The sequence below is a fragment of the Ranitomeya imitator genome, chromosome 2 (assembly GCF_032444005.1).
Source record: "Ranitomeya imitator isolate aRanImi1 chromosome 2, aRanImi1.pri, whole genome shotgun sequence".
NCBI lineage: Eukaryota > Metazoa > Chordata > Amphibia > Anura > Dendrobatidae > Ranitomeya > Ranitomeya imitator.
The window spans coordinates 670,250,422-670,268,551 of NC_091283.1; the positions used below are offsets into that span (position 1 = coordinate 670,250,422).

At 44.0% G+C, this 18,130-nt stretch overlaps 1 protein-coding gene across 9 annotated transcripts in view; it reads left to right on the forward strand.

Annotated features, from left to right (window-relative positions):
- The window catches only part of ERLIN1 (ER lipid raft associated 1), a 265,288-nt gene that overhangs the window by 135,678 nt on the left and 111,480 nt on the right, over positions 1-18,130 (forward strand). For all 9 annotated transcript variants that reach the window (XM_069753034.1, XM_069753030.1, XM_069753032.1 and 6 more), the window contains 2 exons: positions 5,340-5,386; positions 9,608-9,669. In XM_069753034.1, the coding sequence (XP_069609135.1) occupies positions 5,340-5,386; positions 9,608-9,669 (109 nt within the window). The remainder of the gene's footprint in view (positions 1-5,339; positions 5,387-9,607; positions 9,670-18,130) is intronic.

The following is an 18,130-nucleotide window of genomic DNA, read 5'->3' on the forward strand; positions in this document are numbered from 1 at the left end:
AGAGAAAAAAAAAAAGAACATCAAGACATTAGAATCCCCCATGTGCTTTATAAGGGGCGTATTGTTTTGCATATATAGAAAGACCCGCGGGTTAGGGTTGGGGTTTCGGTTAGAATTGGGGGTTTTCACTGTTTAGACACATCAGAGGCTCTCCAAACGCGACATGGCGTCCGATGCCAATTCTGCATTGAAAAAGTAAAACAGTGCTCCTTCCCTTCTGAGCCCTCTCGTGCCCCCAAACAGGGGTTTACCCCAACATATGGGGTATCAGCATACTCAGGACAAATTGGACAACAGCCTTTGGGGTCCAATTTCTCCTGTTACCCTTGGGAAAATACAAAACTGGGGGCTAAAAAAGAATTTTTGAGGAAATTTTTTTTTTTTTTTCACGGCTCTGCGTTATAAACTGTAGTGAAACACTTGGAGGTTCAAAGCTCTCACAAGATATCAAGATAAGTTCCTTGAGGGGTCTAGTTTCCAATATGGGGTCACTTGTGGGCGGTTTCTACTGTTTAGGTACATTAGGGGCTCTGCAAATGCAATGTGACGCCTGCAGACCAATCCATCTAAGTCTGCATTCCACGGCTCTGCGTTATAAACTGTAGTGAAACACTTGGGGGTTCAAAGCTCTCACATCACACCTAGATAATTTCTTTAGGGGGTCTACTTTCCAAAATAATGTCACTTGTGAGGGGTTTCAATGTTTAGGCACATCAGGGGCTCTCCAAACGCAACATGGCATCCGATCTCAATTCCAGTCAATTTTCCATTGAAAAGTCAAATAGCGCTCCTTCCTTTCCGAGCTCTACCATGCGCCCAAACAGTGGTTTACCCCCACATATGGGGTATCGGCGTACTCAGGACAAATTGTACAACAACTTTTGGGGTCCATTTTCTCCTGTTACCCTTGGTAAAAATAAATCAAATTGGAGCTGAATTAAATTTTGTGTGAAAAAAAGTTAAATTCATTTTTATTTAAACATTCCAACAATTCCTGTGAAACACCTGAAGAGTTATTAGACTTCTTAAATGTGGTTTTGAGCACCTTGAGGGGTGCAGTTTTTAGAATGGTGTCACACTTGGTTATTTTCTATCATATAGACCCCTCAAAATGACTTTAAATGAGATGTGGTCTTTAAAAAAAAAATGGTGTTGTAAAAATGAGAAATTGCTGGTCAAACTTTAGCCCTTATAACTCCCTAACAAAAAAAAAATGTTGGTTCCAAAATTGTGCTGATGTAAAGTAGACATGTGGGAAATGTTACTTATTAAGTATTTTGTGTGACATATCTCTGTAATTTAAGGGCATAAAAATTCAAAGTACCAAATTTCCATTTTTTTTCACAAATAAACGCAAGTCTTATCAATGAAATTTTACCACTATCATGAAGTACAATATGTCATGAGAAAACAATGTCAGAATCATCAGGATCCGTTGAAGCGTTCCAGAGTTATAGCCTCCTAAAGGGACAGTGGTCAGAATTGTAAAAATTGGCCCGTCATTAACGTGCAAACCACCCCTGGGGCTTAAGGGGTTAACAATGACCCCATAAGATGCTCCATACAAGAATATGGCCCATATAATACTGCACAAAGGTTAATGATGGCCCCATAAGGCCTCTTCACACTTCCTTTTTTTGCCATCTGTCGCAATCCGTCGTTTTGGCAAAAAAACGTATCCTGCAAATGTGCCCGCAGGATGCGGTTTTTTGCCATTGATTTTAATTGACGACGGATTGCGACGGATGGCCACACGTCGCATCCGTCGTTCAACGGATGCGTCGTGTTTTTGCGGTCTGTCGTGACAAAAAAGTTCAAGGGAACGTTTTTATGTCTGTTGGATCTGCCATTTCTAACCGCGCATGCGCGGACGGAATTCCGCCGCCCCGGTCTTCATAATGGGCAGCGGATACGTTGCGAAACTGCATCCGCTGCCTACGTTGTGCACAATTTTGCACAACGTCCGTCGGTACGTCGGGCCGACGGTTTGTGACGGCCCCGTACCGACGGAGATGTGAAAGAGGCCTTAGATGCTCCATAGAATAATATTCCCCATGTGTTGCTACATAAAGGTTAATGGCCCCATAAGATGCTCCATAGAATAATATGCCCCATAAACTGCTGCTGCGATTTAAAAAATTAAATAAAATTACATACTCGCCTCTGGTCGCTGGGGGCCAGGTTCCGGTGTCCTGAGCAGGCGGGGACACCGATGCGCTATGGGGGCCAGGTGCCGGTGTCGCCGCTGGCTCAGGCCCATAGGACTTGCAATATTTACCTGTCCCCGTTCCACCGCCACGCACCGCTGTTTTTTCCAGTTCCTCTGGCTGTAACTGTTCAGGCAGAGGGTGCGCACTAAACACGTCAGCACGCCATCTGACCTGAACGTCACAGCCAGGGGACGTGGAAGACAGAGCCCGGCGGTTGAACGGGGACAGGTGAATATTGCATGGCTCACCCCCTCCTGGCACGGTCTCTGCACGTCCCTGCTTCTCCGATGGTCTCTGCCGCCGGCAGCTTGTTCCTGTCACATTGTACCGCTCATTAAAGTAATGAATATGCTCTCCACGCCTATGGGAGTGGAGTCGCGTGCATATTCATTACTTTAATGAGCGGTACCACGTGACTGTTGAACACAAGTAGAGCTTAACCGGAGACCATCTGAGAAGCAGAGATGCACCAGGAGGGGGTGAGTATGATGTTACTGCCGCCACTGCTGCTGCCCCGCCGACCCCTGGAAAATAACTCGAGTATAAGCCGAGAGGGGCTCTTTCAGCCTAAAAAAATGGGCTGAAAATCTCGGCTTATACTCGAGTATATATGGTAATTCCATCAGTAAACTACATAACAAGAAAAACCTCAAACTGTCAGAATTACGCATTTTGGTCGCTGCGATATTGTAATAAAATGGGTGATCAAAACATTGTATCTCCCAAAATATCAATAAAGCATCAGCTCGTCTCGCAAAAATAAGCCCTCATTTGGCCCCAGATCCCGAAAAATGTAGATGTTATGGGTCTCAGAAAATGGTGCCTTTTTAAAAAATGTTATCACTTGAATAAAAAAAAATCCTATATATGTTTGCTATCTATGAACTCGTAATGACCTGGAGAATCATAATGGTCTGTCAGTTTTAGCTTTTAGTGAATGTGGTAAAAAAAAATTGTGAAATTTGTGTTTTTGGGAATGTATGGTAAAATCACTGGTGTCATTCAAATGTACATTTCATCCTGTAAAAAAACAAGCCCTCACATGGCCAAATTGACAGAATGTAAAAAGTTATGGCTCAGGGAAGAAGGAGCACAAAAAAATGAATAAGGAAAAAAAAGGAAGGTAATAAGAGAGTTAGGGAGACTGCTTGATACTTGGTCAATGTATCATTTGCTGATTCCACTTCTCTATTTGGTGCTAGGATTCATTATTGAATAGTTTTGGAGCCGCTCCACTTTTTTATGTGGCTTTCATTACTATCTCTACAGTGATGCTCCTATTATTCTTCTGTTGTTAAGAGCTCCTCCTGCACTATTATAATACAAATGAGAATGTCCACTATCTTTCTAATGAAAAAACTTAAAAAAAAAAATCAAAATTTATTATTTGGGCCACTTTTTGCACCTTGCTTATCCATTGTGTATGTCTGAGGAGAAGGGGTTTGTAAAGCCATAGCTCACAATAAGGCCAACATTTTCCAGCAAATTTTTGACGGATATTAGACCAACTAATTGATGTTATATACTAGATGGTCTATAGGAGCACCAAATATCAAAAAGCATGTAAAGTGCTATGTTTGGCCCATACTATCTAAAAAAAAAAAAAAAATTAGAATTAGACAACATTACGAAAATGTGTTCTATTGTGTTTTCATCAACTAACCTACCTTATTTTTCCAATTCTATTGTGTGTTGTGTGGTATTACTATAATTACTTGGCATTATGCCATAAGTCTTGAGGTAGTTTTGACTCCTGTCTTTTGCTTCTTATATTAAAGAAGTTTTCCGGTCCCTACTACTGTTTAAAGGGAACCTGTCACCCCCAAAATCGATGGTGAGGTAAGCTCACAGTCATCAGGGGCTTTTCTACAGCATTCTGTAATGCTGTAGATAAGCCCCCGATGTTACATAAAAGAGGAGAAAAAGACGTTAGATTATACTCACCCAGGGGCGGTCCCGCTGCGGTCCGGGTCCGATGGGTGTCTCAGATCCGGTCGGCGCCTCCTATCTTCATTCCATGACGTCCTCTTCTGGTCTTCACGCTGCGGCGCAGGCGTACTTTGTCTGCCCTGTTGAGGGCAGAGCAAAGTACTGCAGTGCGCAGGCGCCGGGCCTCTCTGAAGGCCGTGGCGTGAAGACCAGAAGAGGACGTCATGGAATGAAGATAAGAGGCGCTGACCGGACCCGAGACACCCATCGGACCGGGACTGCCCCTGGGTGAGTATAATCTAATGTCTTTTTCTCCTCTTTCAGGCAACATCGGGGGCTTATCTACAGCATTCCAGAATGCTGTAGATAAGCCCCTGATGATGGTGAGCTTACCTCACCATCGATTTTGGGGGTGACAGTTTCCCTTTAACTGCAGCACTGACATCATGTCAACGTTGCTTAGCTCAGCGGCTCTGCCCGAGCTGATGAGACACACTGATGGGCTGTAGTGCGGTTGAAATAACGTGAGCAGTGGTGGAGTTTCAACACTGGACCTGGAGAAGCTGTGAACACCTGCACATCTGAGTGTGCGCATGTGCCACTTCTTTACTCGCCCTCTTAGGGTCCAATGCTGAGTTTCTGCTGCTGCCATGTGTACCTGATATTGTCTGTTGCACTCACGACACTTCAGCAGTGCTGAAACCAATTGGTGAGCTCAGCGGTTTGTGCCTGGGAAGGACCACTGTGGTAGGTTATTGACGGACTCCAGTGCTGCAGACAAAAAAAATACAACGGAAGCATCTGTGGAGAACTAGTATAGCGCATTCTTTTTCATTTTTAACAAACCTGGATCAAGAGTTTCGAACAACTGAAAACTCTTAATATGATGAGCCAAGGACTGGAGGACTCAAAATTACCTCAAGATATCTGGCATACTGCCAAGAAGTTATGGTAATACCCCACAATAAAATAGGAAGGATAAGGTAGATTACGGAACTTGACGCTGGACAATTGCACAGAGCAAGCACTCTTATTCCATCTATTTTTGATCATGCATTGTAAACTTTTGAAAATTCTCTTGTTAGGTTAATAGTCATCTTGATACTCTCTAATGTATTGGTTCTGTTTTCAGTTCTCCAACTTGTGCAGTGCTGCAAAATATGTTGGTGCTTAGTGATTAAAAATGATTTCTTTGTTTAGACGACTTTACAAACTGATGAGGTGAAAAATGTACCATGTGGTACCAGGTATGTACATGTACTATACTTTATTAAGACCTAGTAGTTCAAGATCGTATGTCCGTTCTCGCTAATATGTCCGTTTTCGCTAAGGCTAGTTTCACACTAGCGTTCCCCTGATGTGCGGCGGGCTTCCTCCGTGAAGCCCCGCCCCTGGCCGCACCTCCGCTGTTATCTCCGCCTACATCTGTATGCGGCCCGCATGCGACCTGCGTACCTATATTTAACATTAGGTACGCAGGTCGTGCGGTTGTATGCGAATGGTGCCGCATGCGTCGTTTTGACGATGTGGCAAAAAAAAAAATGCTACATGGCTGCGTCTCCGCTGGTCGCCGCATCGTCAAAACGACGCATGCGGCACCATTCTCATACAGCCGCATGACCTGCGTACCTAATGTTAAATATAGGTACACAGGTCGCATGCGGGGAGGTGCGGCCGGGGGCGGGGCTTCACGGAGGAAGTCCGCAGCCCGCCGCATATCAGTGGAATGCTAGTGTGAAACTAACCTAATATGTTGTTTCTCGCTAATATGTCCCTTCTCGCTAATTTGTGTGATAACTGTTTTCGATACTTTGCTCATAAATTGTTTTTAGTAATATTACAAGTCTAGTCTCAAAATTTGCTATATTAAATTTTTAAGTTTGGCTGTCATTATATAGTTGCACTTAAACTAATTTTAATCAATCGATTTTGGAATGATAAAAATTTCCACAATTGGATGTATTTAAAAAAAAATTCCTGTACTGAAATAATCTTATAAATTTGCCCCTGCTAGGTACTGTGTAATTGCTGTGTCTGACCGTGTATTTTAGCCTCTATCTCCTGCTGTCTTCAGATTACATGGCAAAAATATGCTGACAGACTCCCTTTAAAGAAATCTGTCTCTGCTTCCACTCATGAGCCACTTCATCCTCTGCCTCCTGAACTTGCCAGCCACTCTGAAAAAACTGCTGAAATCCATCTTACTCAAAGTAAGATAAATTGCCAGGACAGTGTGGTGTCAGCAGGGGCTGAATTAGAGCAGATGGAGGGATTGCAGTGGCTCATGGTGCATAAGGGACCCAAAGGGTTACTTTGGGCCACATGAGATGACCTATTTTTTTATTAAAGAACAGTTATAGTAGTAGCACTGTTAAAGCTTTTAGGCTGAGTAAACCGCAGAGGCCGAGACTGGCAGATCTGCTCATATAGCTAATCCCAAAGTTGAACTTCTAGTTCTCGGTACTGCTCAGTCCTTAATACTTCTGAACCCGTCCTATACAGAGAAGAGCAGAAATCCCTCTGTTTTTCTGTACTTTAGCTACTAGAATGTGTCATGCATAATCTCCACCCAGAGATCAGAGACAACTAAACATTACAGGCCACAGAAGGAGCTGGTGACACATGCAGATTATAAGTACTGTAAGGGTATGTTTCCACGGTCAGGAAACGCTGCGTGTTTGACGTTGCATACAGGGGCAGCGGCCAGATTTTACAGCATAGTGGAGGGTATTTCATGAAATCTGGTCTCCACAATGCTTTAAAAGGTGGAGGCGGCAGACCCGCATAAATGGACATATGGCGCTTCTTTCCAGAACACAGCATGTCTCTTTACAATGTGGCGCATCCTCGCCGCACCGTAAATTTACCATAGACTATTAGATGCATGTGACCGCATCTAATGATTAGTCACATGCGTAGTAACTGCGTAAACGCGCCACATACAAATCTCTAATGTGCAGTCATATGCCAAGCAGCCACCCCCTCCATTAATTTGGTAGGTTGTGAGTGGCTGCCTCATCGGTATTTCTGCACCTGTGTTGCCATCTTAACCATATGGGTCCACTGCATCCTGATGCATTTGTTTGGAGGCCTAGGCAGGTAAGCATCTCCTTCCCTTTTTGCTGTTATCTCCGGTCACCCTAGGCTAGTTCTCACAGTCAGCTGACCGCGAGAGCTAGAGTGTAGGTCATCGCCGGAGATCTCCAGTGGTTATTTACAAGCTTTGCTATGTCTGAATGTCAGGCATCCAGATGTAGCAGAGCTGGACTCGTCATGGGACACTCGTTATTAAGGACTGCGTTGGACCAGGAAGTATACTGTTGGTTTATTTTTATTTTTTTCAGAAGATCGATGGCTTCGCTTGGATTACCAGTGTAATAAAGTTGGCAAAAATGTGTGGTGTTTTATTTCATTAAAATACTTTATTCTGCATGTGTGTATTTTATTAACCCTTTACCAACTATAGGATTAGTAATATATAGGTGTCTTATTGACACCTCTCCATTACTAAGCCGACTTAATGTCACCTTACAATTCAAAGGTGACATTAACTTCTTATTACCCCATATGCCACCGCTACAGTGCAGTGGGAAGAGAGAGGCTAAGCGCCGGAATTGGCACATCTGTAATGTGCGCCATTTCTGGGGCAGCTGCGGGCTGGTATTTGTAGCCGGGGGGGGGGAAGATCTATGGGTATTACCTGCTTCCCAGGCTATGAACACTGGCCCCAAGTCGCCGGCTTTCCCACTCTGGACTTTTTTAATTAAACATAATGCGTTTAAGGACGGGGTCACACTTGCGAGAAACTCGCACGAGTCTTGCACCTCAATAACCAGAACTGCCCCCGGCACTCGGGATCGGAGTGTGCAGCTGAATGTATTTCTATGCAGCTGAACGCTCCAGTCCAAGTGCCGGTTATTGAGGTGCGAGACTCGTGCGAGTTTCTCGTAAAGTGTGACCCCGGCGTAACAGAATTTTTTTCTATATATAAATAGATCTAGCTATTGATAGACAGATATATCTATAGATAGATAGATCTACAGATAGATGTATAGATCTATAGAGTTATCTATCGATAGATCTAGTGTTATATCGATAGATCTATCTATATCTATAGAATAGATATGGGATAGATAGAAGCAATGAGATAGACAGATCTATAGATAGACAGATCTATAGAGAGATGGAATGAGAGATCGATAGATAGATGGAATGAGATAGATAGACAGATCTACAGATAGATGGAATGAGAGACATATCTATAGATAGATAGAATGACACAGATAGATAGATGGGATGAGATAGATTGATCGATAGATGGACATACATAGATCTATAGATAGATCTAACTCTCTCTTTGACAACCTCCTCCTTCCCCACCGTTCCTCCAAAACTGCCCTGAACAAAATTACTAATGGCTTACAGCCAAAGCTAGCACAGTTCTCCATCCTCCTCCTTCTCGACCTGACCTCTGCCTTCGACCACTGCCTACTGCTACAGATTATTTCTTCCCTTGGCATCAAAGACCTTACCCTGTCCTGGATTGCATCATACCTTTCTGACCGCACATTTAGCATTTCCCACTCCCACACTACCTCCTCAACCCGCCTTCTCTCTGTTGCAGGCCCTCAAGGCTCTGTCCTAGGGCCCCTATTTTTTTCCATCTATACCTTTGACCACTCCTCAACCTTTTTCCACTCCTCAACACGTCCGATTATCCACCACCCTCGGATCCTTCAGACGGAACCTGAAAACCCATCTCTTCAGGAAAGCTTACAGCCTGCAATAACCATTCTGCCGCCTCACCACCACCCGAGCTGCCTCCTCAACACCACCGGAGCTGCTGCACCCCCCAACCTTCTGTCTCTTCTCCATTATCCTGTAGAATGTAAGTCCGCATGGACAGGTTCCTCTCCCCTCTGTACCAGTCTGTCATCGTAAATTTGTTTACTGTAAACGATATCTATAACTTTGTATGTAACCCCTTCTCATGTACAGCACCAAGGAATTAATGGTGCTATATAAATAAAAAATATCTATACGTCTATCTGTGTGTGTAATGGAGTGTGGGTTTGACCAGAAATTACATCATAAATCTTTTTTTTTTAAATATATTTAGCTTCCAAAAAACGCATACAAATCCGCATGAAAAAAAAAACCAAAACGTAGGTGACCTCTGATGCAGATTTGGTGCATATTTTACCTGCCTCAAATCCTGAGTAAATACTGAGCCAATCCTGACCGTGGAAACATACCCTTAGGTGGGAAATGGTATTAGTCCTCATGTACAAATATGGCAGTTTATACAGACCCGTTACTTGAAATGACAGGTAGGCTTTAAATGAATATAATAATGAAAACGTCCTGCACACACAACATGGCTAGATCTGTCTTTTCTGATTGTCTCATGTTGCTCTTTATCTTTTACTGTCTAATATTTTCTTGTCATTTTCGTTCTTTTCTTCCAGTGGCGGTGTAATGATTTACTTTGACCGTATTGAAGTTGTTAACATGTTGATTCCCCCTGCGGGTCAGTATTGCCATGTATGTGTGCTAGTCTGTTTGTCACAGATTTAGAATTTGCAATTTTTAAGTGACCTTTCATTTTTGTGTTGTGGTATTGTTTCTTTTTTTGTGCCAACTTCTTCAAAATGGTGCATACAGGTTGATGAATTTTGGATTTTTTTTGTCTTTTACCCCATTTGCATCTTTTTAGCTTGAAAATGTTGCAAAATCCTTTACCCCCCTGGGTACGGAAAGTATTCAGACACCTTTAAATTTTTCACTCTTTGTTTCTTTGCAGCCATTTGGTAAATTGAAAAAAGTTCATTTTTTTCTCATTAATGTATACTCTGCACCCCATCTTGACTGAAAAAAAAACAAATGTAGACATTTTTGCAAATTTATTAAAAAAGAAAAATTTAAATATCACATGGTCATAAGTATTAACCCCTATCTGACCTTGGACGGGATAGTACGTCCAAGGTCAGATCCCCTGCTTTGATGCAGGGCTCCGCGGTGAGCCCGCATCAAAGCCGGGACATGTCAGCTGTTTTGAACAGCTGACATGTGCCCGTAATAGGCGCGGGCAGAATCGCGATCTGCCCGCACCTATTAACTAGTTAAATGCCGCTGTCAAACGCAGACAGCGGCATTTAACTACCGCTTCCGGCCGGGCGGCCGGAAATGACGTCATCGCCGACCCCCGTCACATGATCGGGGGTCGGCGATGCGTCTCCATTGTAACCATAGGGGTCCTTGAGACCTCTATGGTTACTGATCGCCGGTGGCTGTGAGCGCCACCCTGTGGTCGGCGCTCACAGCACACCTGCAATTCTGCTACATAGCAGCGATCAGCAGATCGCTGCTATGTAGCAGAGGCGATCGCGTTGTGCCTGCTTCTAGCCTCCCATGGAGGCTATTGAAGCATGGCAAAAGTAAAAAAAAAAAGTTGAAAAAAATGTTAAAAAAAAAAAAATATAAAAGTTTAAATCACCCCCCTTTCGCCCCAATCAAAATAAATCAATAAAAAAAATATCAAATCTACACATATTTGGTATCGCCGCGCTCAGAATCGCCCGATCTATCGCTAAACAGCGTAGCGGGAAAAAAATTCGAAACACCAGAATTACGTTTTTTTGGTTGCCGCGACATTGCATTAAAATGCAATAACGGGCGATCAAAAGAACGTATCTGCACCGAAATGCTATCATTAAAAACGTCATCTCGGCACGCAAAAAATAAGCCCTCAACCGACCCCAGATCACGAAAAATAGAGACGCTACGAGTATCGGAAACTGGTGCAATTTTTTTTTTTTTAGCAAAGTTTGGAATTTTTTTTCACCACTTAGATAAAAAAAGTCAGTTTTAGCATTTAGTGAACCTAGCAAAAAAGCCAAACAAAAAACAAGTGTGGGACTGCACTTTTTTTGCAATTACACCGCACTTGGAATTTTTTTCCCATTCTCTAGTACACGACATGCTAAAACCAATGATGTCGTTCAAAAGTACAACTCGTCGCGCAAAAAATAAGCCCTCACATGGCCAAATTGACGGAAAAATAAAAAAGTTATGGCTCTGGGAAGGAGGGGAGTGAAAAACGAACACGGAAAAACGAAAAATCCCATGGTCATGAAGGGGTTAAGACCCTTTTGCTCAGTATTGAGTAGAAGCACCCTTTTGAGCTAGTACAGCCATGAGCCGCCTTGGGAATGATTCAACAAGTTTTTCACACCTGGATTTGTAGATCCTCTGTCATTTTTCCTTGCAGTTTCTCTAGGTTAGATGGGGAATGTTGGTGGACAGCCATTTTCAGGCCTCTCCATCCAGAGATGCTCAATTGGGTTTAGGTCACGGCTCTGGATAGGCCAGTCAAGAATGGTCACAGAGTTGTTCTGAAGCCTCTCCTTTGTTATTTTAGCTGTGTGCTTAGGGTCATTGTCTTGTTGGAAAATGAACCTTCGACCAAGTCTGAGGTCCAGAGCACTATGGAAGAGGTTTTCTTCAAAGATATCTCTGTAGTTGGCCGCATTCATGTTTCCTTCAATGGCAACCAGTCGTCCTGTCCCTGAAGCTGAAAAACAGCCCCATAGCATGATGCTGCCACAACCATGTTTCACTGTTGGGATTGTATTGGACAGGTGATGAGCAGTGCCTGGTTTTCTCCACACATACCGCTTAGAATTATCAACAAAAAGTTCCATCTTTGTCTCATCAGACCAGAGAATCTTATCTCTCATAGTCTGGGTGTCCTTGATGTGTTGTTTTTTTTTTAGCAAACTCTATGCAGGCTTTCATATGGCTTGCACTGAGGAGAGGCTTCCGTCGGGCCACTTTCCCATAAAGGCCCGACTGGTGGAGGGCTGCAGTGATAGTTGACTTTGTGGAACTTTCTCCCATCTCCCTACTGTATCTCTGGAGCTCAGCCACAGTGATCTTGGGGTACTTCTTTACCTTTCTCACCATGGCTCTTCTCCCATGATTGCGCAGTTTGGCTGGACAGCCAGATCTAGAAAGACTTCTGGTGGTCCCAAACGTCCTCCATTTAAGGATTATGGAGGTCACTTGGTCAGATCTGTGCTTGCCACAATTCTGTCTCTAAGCTCCTTGACCAGTTCCTTTGACCTCATGATTCTTATTTGGTCTGACATGCACTGTGAGCTGTGAGGTCTTATATAGACAGGTGTGTGCCTTTCCAAATCAAGTCCTATCAGTTTAATTAAACACAGCTGGACTCTAGTGAAGGAGTAGAACCATCTCAAGGAGGATCACAAGTAAATGGACAGCATGTGACTTAAACATGAGTGTCTGAGCAAAGGGTCTGAATACTTATGACTGTGATATTTGTTTTTCTTTTTTAATAAATATGCAAAAATGTCTAGACTTCTGTTTTGTTTTCAGTCAAGATGGCGTGCAGAGCAAAAAATGAACTTTTTTAAATTTACCAAATGACTGCAATGAAACAGAGTGAGAAATTTAAAGGGGTCTGAATACTTTCCGTACCCACTGTATTCTAGGCAAATATCGCCCTTTCCTTTCCTAGCCCTTCCATGTGCCCGAGCAGAATTTCGTGACCGCATGTAGAGTATAGTTGCATTTGGGACAAATTGCGAAACAAATTATGAGGTCCTTTTTCTTTGTCTCCCATGACAGCACCACGAAGAGAGGGCATCCGCCTATCAGGGACAGGAAACATACAGATAAAAGGGCGGTACCTCTCTCTCGCATCAGATGGTTTCCTGTCACTGACGGGGAACCTTCAGTGCAGTACCTGCATGAAGATGACATCTGGATGAAGAGGACCAGGGCCGGGAAGTCAGGTTCCGGCAGCGAGGAGGCTCCTGCCGCGATTGTTCCAGTACTTGGAGCCGCCACCGCTGGGACTGATGGGTCCTTCAGGGTGCACAGGAGGGGAGCGCCCGGGTTCCCGGGAGTACGCACGCTGGCAGTGTGTACATGAGCTGCACCAAGATGGCCGCCACTCCGGAAATGGAGCGCAATTTCCGGTTCCCGGGGCGGGCGCATGCGCAGTAGCGCTCTCCTCACTGAACGCAGGTGCAGGGGGGCAGGACCATAGAGAACGCCGCAGAGCGGTAGATTTGACAAGGAGACCGATGCAGACAGCTACTGCTGTATACGGTCTCCACAACCATGGAAGGCAGTGACAAGCAGCTCCAGGAGGAGCAGCAACAGCACCAGCTTAAACAGCAGCAACCGAAGTGCCATCATAAACAGCAGGATGGACCAAAAGACAAAGACAGCGCAGCAGATCGGCTGCAGCAAACACATCACCACCTACGGATCCCTCGGTCCAAGCAGTCCCCCCCTTCCAGAACCGGTACCTGCGAGTTCATCTAAAGGTGAGTGGACATTGAGAAGGTCAACCATTATAAGGGGGTTACTTCTGTTCCCTTAATAGGGAAAGAAGAAGTCGGAGAAAATGAGGAACCGGTCCTGCCCCACTCAGAATCTTGGGATAAGAAGCTCTGTAGATCATGCATACAGAAAATAGTATGTGAGGAAACCCCGGATTTTGCTTCTGAACTAAGATCCGCAATTAGGTCTGACTTCAGAATGCCTTCTCCGCCATCTTCCAGGGGGCAAATCAGTAAAGACCCTATATACTCCAAATCTGACCCCTCTACCTCAGGGGAACTGGATTCGGATGCCTCAGACTCCTCAGCTTCATCCTGGGGTGAAGATAAAGGGGTCGTCACTGCTTTCCCCTAGACGAAGTAGAAGGTCTGGTGAAAGCAGTAAGTTCCACCATGGGAATGGAAGTCCCCCGTCCGAATAGGACAATCCACGACATAATATTCAGAGGGTTAGGACAGAAGAAACAGAGTGTTCCCAATAAACCCAAATGTCCAAACCTTAATCAAAAGGGGATAGGAAAAACTTGTCAGTTCCTTCCATCAAAAGAAAATACCCCTTTGAGGAGGAGGAATCCACATCTTGGGACAAAGCTCCTAAGCTTGATGTAGCGGACGCCAAAGCTTCTAAAAAGTTTGCAGTTCCCTTTGAAGATATGGGTACGCCCCTAGATCCCCTGGATAAGAAAGCTGACACTCTCCTAAAAGGGGCCTGGGAATCAGCGGGAGGAAATCTTAGGCTGTCTATAGCGGCGACATGTTCCTCCAGATCTCTCATGGTATTTGTGGGTCAACTAGAGAAACAACTAAGGGATGGGACACCAAGGAACAAGATACTGGAATCCCTACCCATGATAAGAGGGGCAGCAGCATTCCTAGCCGACTCATCTGCAGATTCAGTCCGTTTAACATCAAAATCGGCAGCACTTTTGAATGCGGCCAGACGAACCCTATGGCTCAAAAGCTGGCCGGGACACCTTCAGACCAAGCTTAAGCTATGCTCAATTCCCTGTGATGGTAAATATCTCTTTGGTGAAACCTGAGATGATATACTCCAAAAAGCAGGAGATAAAAAGAAAGGATTCTCGAACCTAGGGCCAACACAATACAAAGAGCCCTTTCGGAATAAGAAATTCTTCCGTAGGAAACCCCCAAGGGAACAAAATACGGAAAGAAGGACAGGGGATTTCTCTTCGGCAACCCTTCTCGAGATAAAAAAAATCCCCAAAGTGACTGTCTCCCCATTTAGGTCCTCCACAAAGGAACAAATGACATTAGAAAGTGAGGTCTTAAATCTAGTAGAGAAAGCGGTCCTACAGCGTGTTCCACCTCACTCCCCGCTATTCCTAGTACCGTAACCAAACGGTACATATCGGACAATAATAAACCTACGGAAATTAAACAACTATGTCCGGAACCAAAAATTCAAGATGGAATCAATAAGAGCCGCCATCAACATACTGTTTCCAAAATGCTTTGACGGTATTAGACCTCAAAGATGCATATTACCATGCACCTGTCCACAAGGAATATCGGAAATTCCTCAGACTAGCGATCGTTATAAACGGGGAGGTGGAAGAATTCCAATACAGGGCTCTTCCGTTTGGAATATCGATAGCCCCGGGTGTTTACAAAATTAGTAGCAGAAATAATGGCTCACCTGAGGGAACAGGATATTCTAATTATTCCATACTTAGACGATCTGCTAATAGTGAGCGACTCAGTCCAGAACTGCAGAGTCCAAAGAGACAGCGTAATGAGAACCCTGGAGAATCTAGGATGGCTCCTAAACTTAGAAAAATCAAGATTGTAACCCAGCAGAATTCAAGAATTTATAGGCCTAACACTGTACTCACAAAAACAGGAATGTCGCCTTCCAGCACACAAAACACAAAACATTTTACACATTGTAACTGTTACATCTTCGCTTCCACCGCGGTTCCCTGCTCCCTCTTGCTCTCAACTGTCTTCGGCGCCTCGGCCTCCTTTATTGCGGATTTACTGCGGTTTTTCTGCGGATTTCACTGCGGTTTTTCTATTGGAGCAGTTGTAAGAAGTGAAATGTGCGGAATGTAAACCGCTGCATTACTCTTGTTTCCGCGCAGTTTTTTCCGCAGCATGTGCACAGCGTTTTTTGTAAACTCATGGGAAACTGCTGCGGACCCGCAGCGGCGGAAACGCTGTGGAACCCTTAGAATTAGGCTATGTGCACACGGTGCGGATTTGGCTGCGGATCCGCAGCGGATTGGCCGCTGCAGATTCATAGCAGTTTTCCATAAGCTTTACATTTCCATGTAAACCTATGGAAAGCCAAATCGGCTGTGCCCATGGTGCAGAAAATACCGCGCGGGAACGCTGTGTTGTATTTTCCGCAGCATGTCAATTCTTTGTGCGGATTCCGCAGCGTTTTACACCTGTTCCTCAATAGAAATCCGCAGGTGAAATCTGCACAAAAAACACTGGAAATCCACGGTAAATCCGCAGGTAAAACGCAGTGCCTTTTACCCGCGGATTTTTCAAAAATAGTGCGGAAAAATCTCACACGAATCCGCAACATGGCCACATAGCCTTAGGGTTAAAGTTGGAATTAGAGTTAGGGTTGGAATTAGGGCCAGGGTTGGAAATAGGGTTAAGATTAGGCTTGTGGTTAGGGTTATGGCTAGGGGTGTGTTGGGGTTAGGGTTTGGATTAGGATTATGGTTAGGGTTGGGATTAGGGTTAGGGGTGTGTTAGGGTTAGGGCTGTGGTTAGGGGTGTGTTGGGGTTAGGGTTGTGATTAGGGTTATGGCCACAGTTGAGATTAGGGTCAGGGGTGTGTTGGGGTTAGTGTTGGAGTTAGAATTGAGGGGTTTCCACTGTTTAGGCACATCAGGGGTCTCCAAACGCAACATGGCGCCACCATTGGTTCCAGCCAATCTGGCGTTCAAAAAGTCAAATGGTGCTCCCTCCCTTCCGAGCCCTGACGTGCGCCAAAACAGTGGTTTACCCCCACATATGGGGTACCAGCATACTCGGGACAAACTGGGCAACAACTATTGGGGTCCAATTTCTCCTGCTACCCTTGTGAAAATAAAAAACTGCTTGCTAAAACATCATTTTTGAGGAAATAAAAATGATTTTTTTTTATTTTCACAGCCCTGCGTTGTAAACTTCTGTGAAGCACTTGGGGGTTCAAAGTGCTCAACACATATCTAGATAAGTTCCTTGGGGGGGTCTAGTTTCCAAAATGGGGTCACTTGTGGGGGGTTTCTACGGTTTAGGCACATCAGGGGCTCTGGAAATGCAACATGACGCCTGCAGACCATTCCATCAAAGTCTGCATTCCAAAACGTCACTACTTCCCTTCTGAGCCCCGACGTGTGCCCAAACAGTGGTTCCCCCCCACATATAGGGTATCAGCGTACTCAGGACAAACTGGACAACAATTTTTGGGGTCCAATTTCTCCTGTTACTCTTGTGAAAGTAAAAAATTGCGGGCTAAAAAATAATTTTTGAAGAAAGAAAAATGATTTTTATTTTCACGGCTCTGCGTTATAAACTTCTGTGAAGCACTTGGGGGTTTAAAGTGGTCACCGTACATCTAGGTTAGTTCCATGGGAGGTCTAGTTTCCAAAATGGGGTCACATTTTGCTGTACTCAGGAGAAATTGCCCAATAAATTTTAGGATCCATTTTATCCTGTTGCCCATGTGGAAATGAACAAATTGAGGCCAAAATAAATTTTTTGTGAAAAAAAAAAGTACTTTTTCATTGTTACGGATCAATTTGTGAAGCACCTGGGGGTTCAATGTGCTCACTATGCATCTAGATAAGTTCCTTTGGGGGTCTGATTTCCAAAATGGGGTCACTTGTGGGGAAGCTCCAATGTTTAGGCACACAGGGGCTCTCCAAACGCGACATGGTGTCCGCTAAAGATTGGAGCCAATTTTTCATTGAAAAATTCAAATGACACTCCTTCCCTTCCGAGCCCTGTCGTGCGCCCAAACAGTAGTTCCCCCCACATATGGGGTATCTGCGTACTTAGGACAAATTGTACAATAATTCTTGGTGTCCAGTTTCTCTTTTTACCCTTGGGAAAATAAAAAAATTGTTGCTAAAAGATTATTTTTGTGACTAAAAAGTTAAATGTTCATTTTTTCCTTCCATGTTGCTTCTGCTGCTGTGAAGCACCTGAAGGGTTAATAAACTTCTTGAATGTGGTTTTGAGCACCTTGATGGGTGCAGTTTTTAGAATGGTGTCACTTTTGGGTATTTTCATCCATACAGACCCCTCAAACTGACTTAAAATGTGAGGTGGTCCCTAAAAAAATTGGTTTTGTAAATTTTGCTGTAAAAATGAGAAATCGCTGGTCAACTTTTAACCCTTATAACTTCCTAGCAAAAAAAAATTTTGGTTCTAAAATTACGCTGATGTAAAGTAGACATGTGGGTAATGTTATTTATTAACTATTTTGTGTCACATAACTCTCTTGTTTAACAGAATAAAAATTCAAAATGTGAAAATCGCGAAATGTTCAAAATTTTAGCCAAATTTCCATTTTTTTCACAAATAAACACAAAAATTATCGACCTAAGTTTACCACTAACATGAAGCCCAATATGTCACGAAAAAACAGTCTCA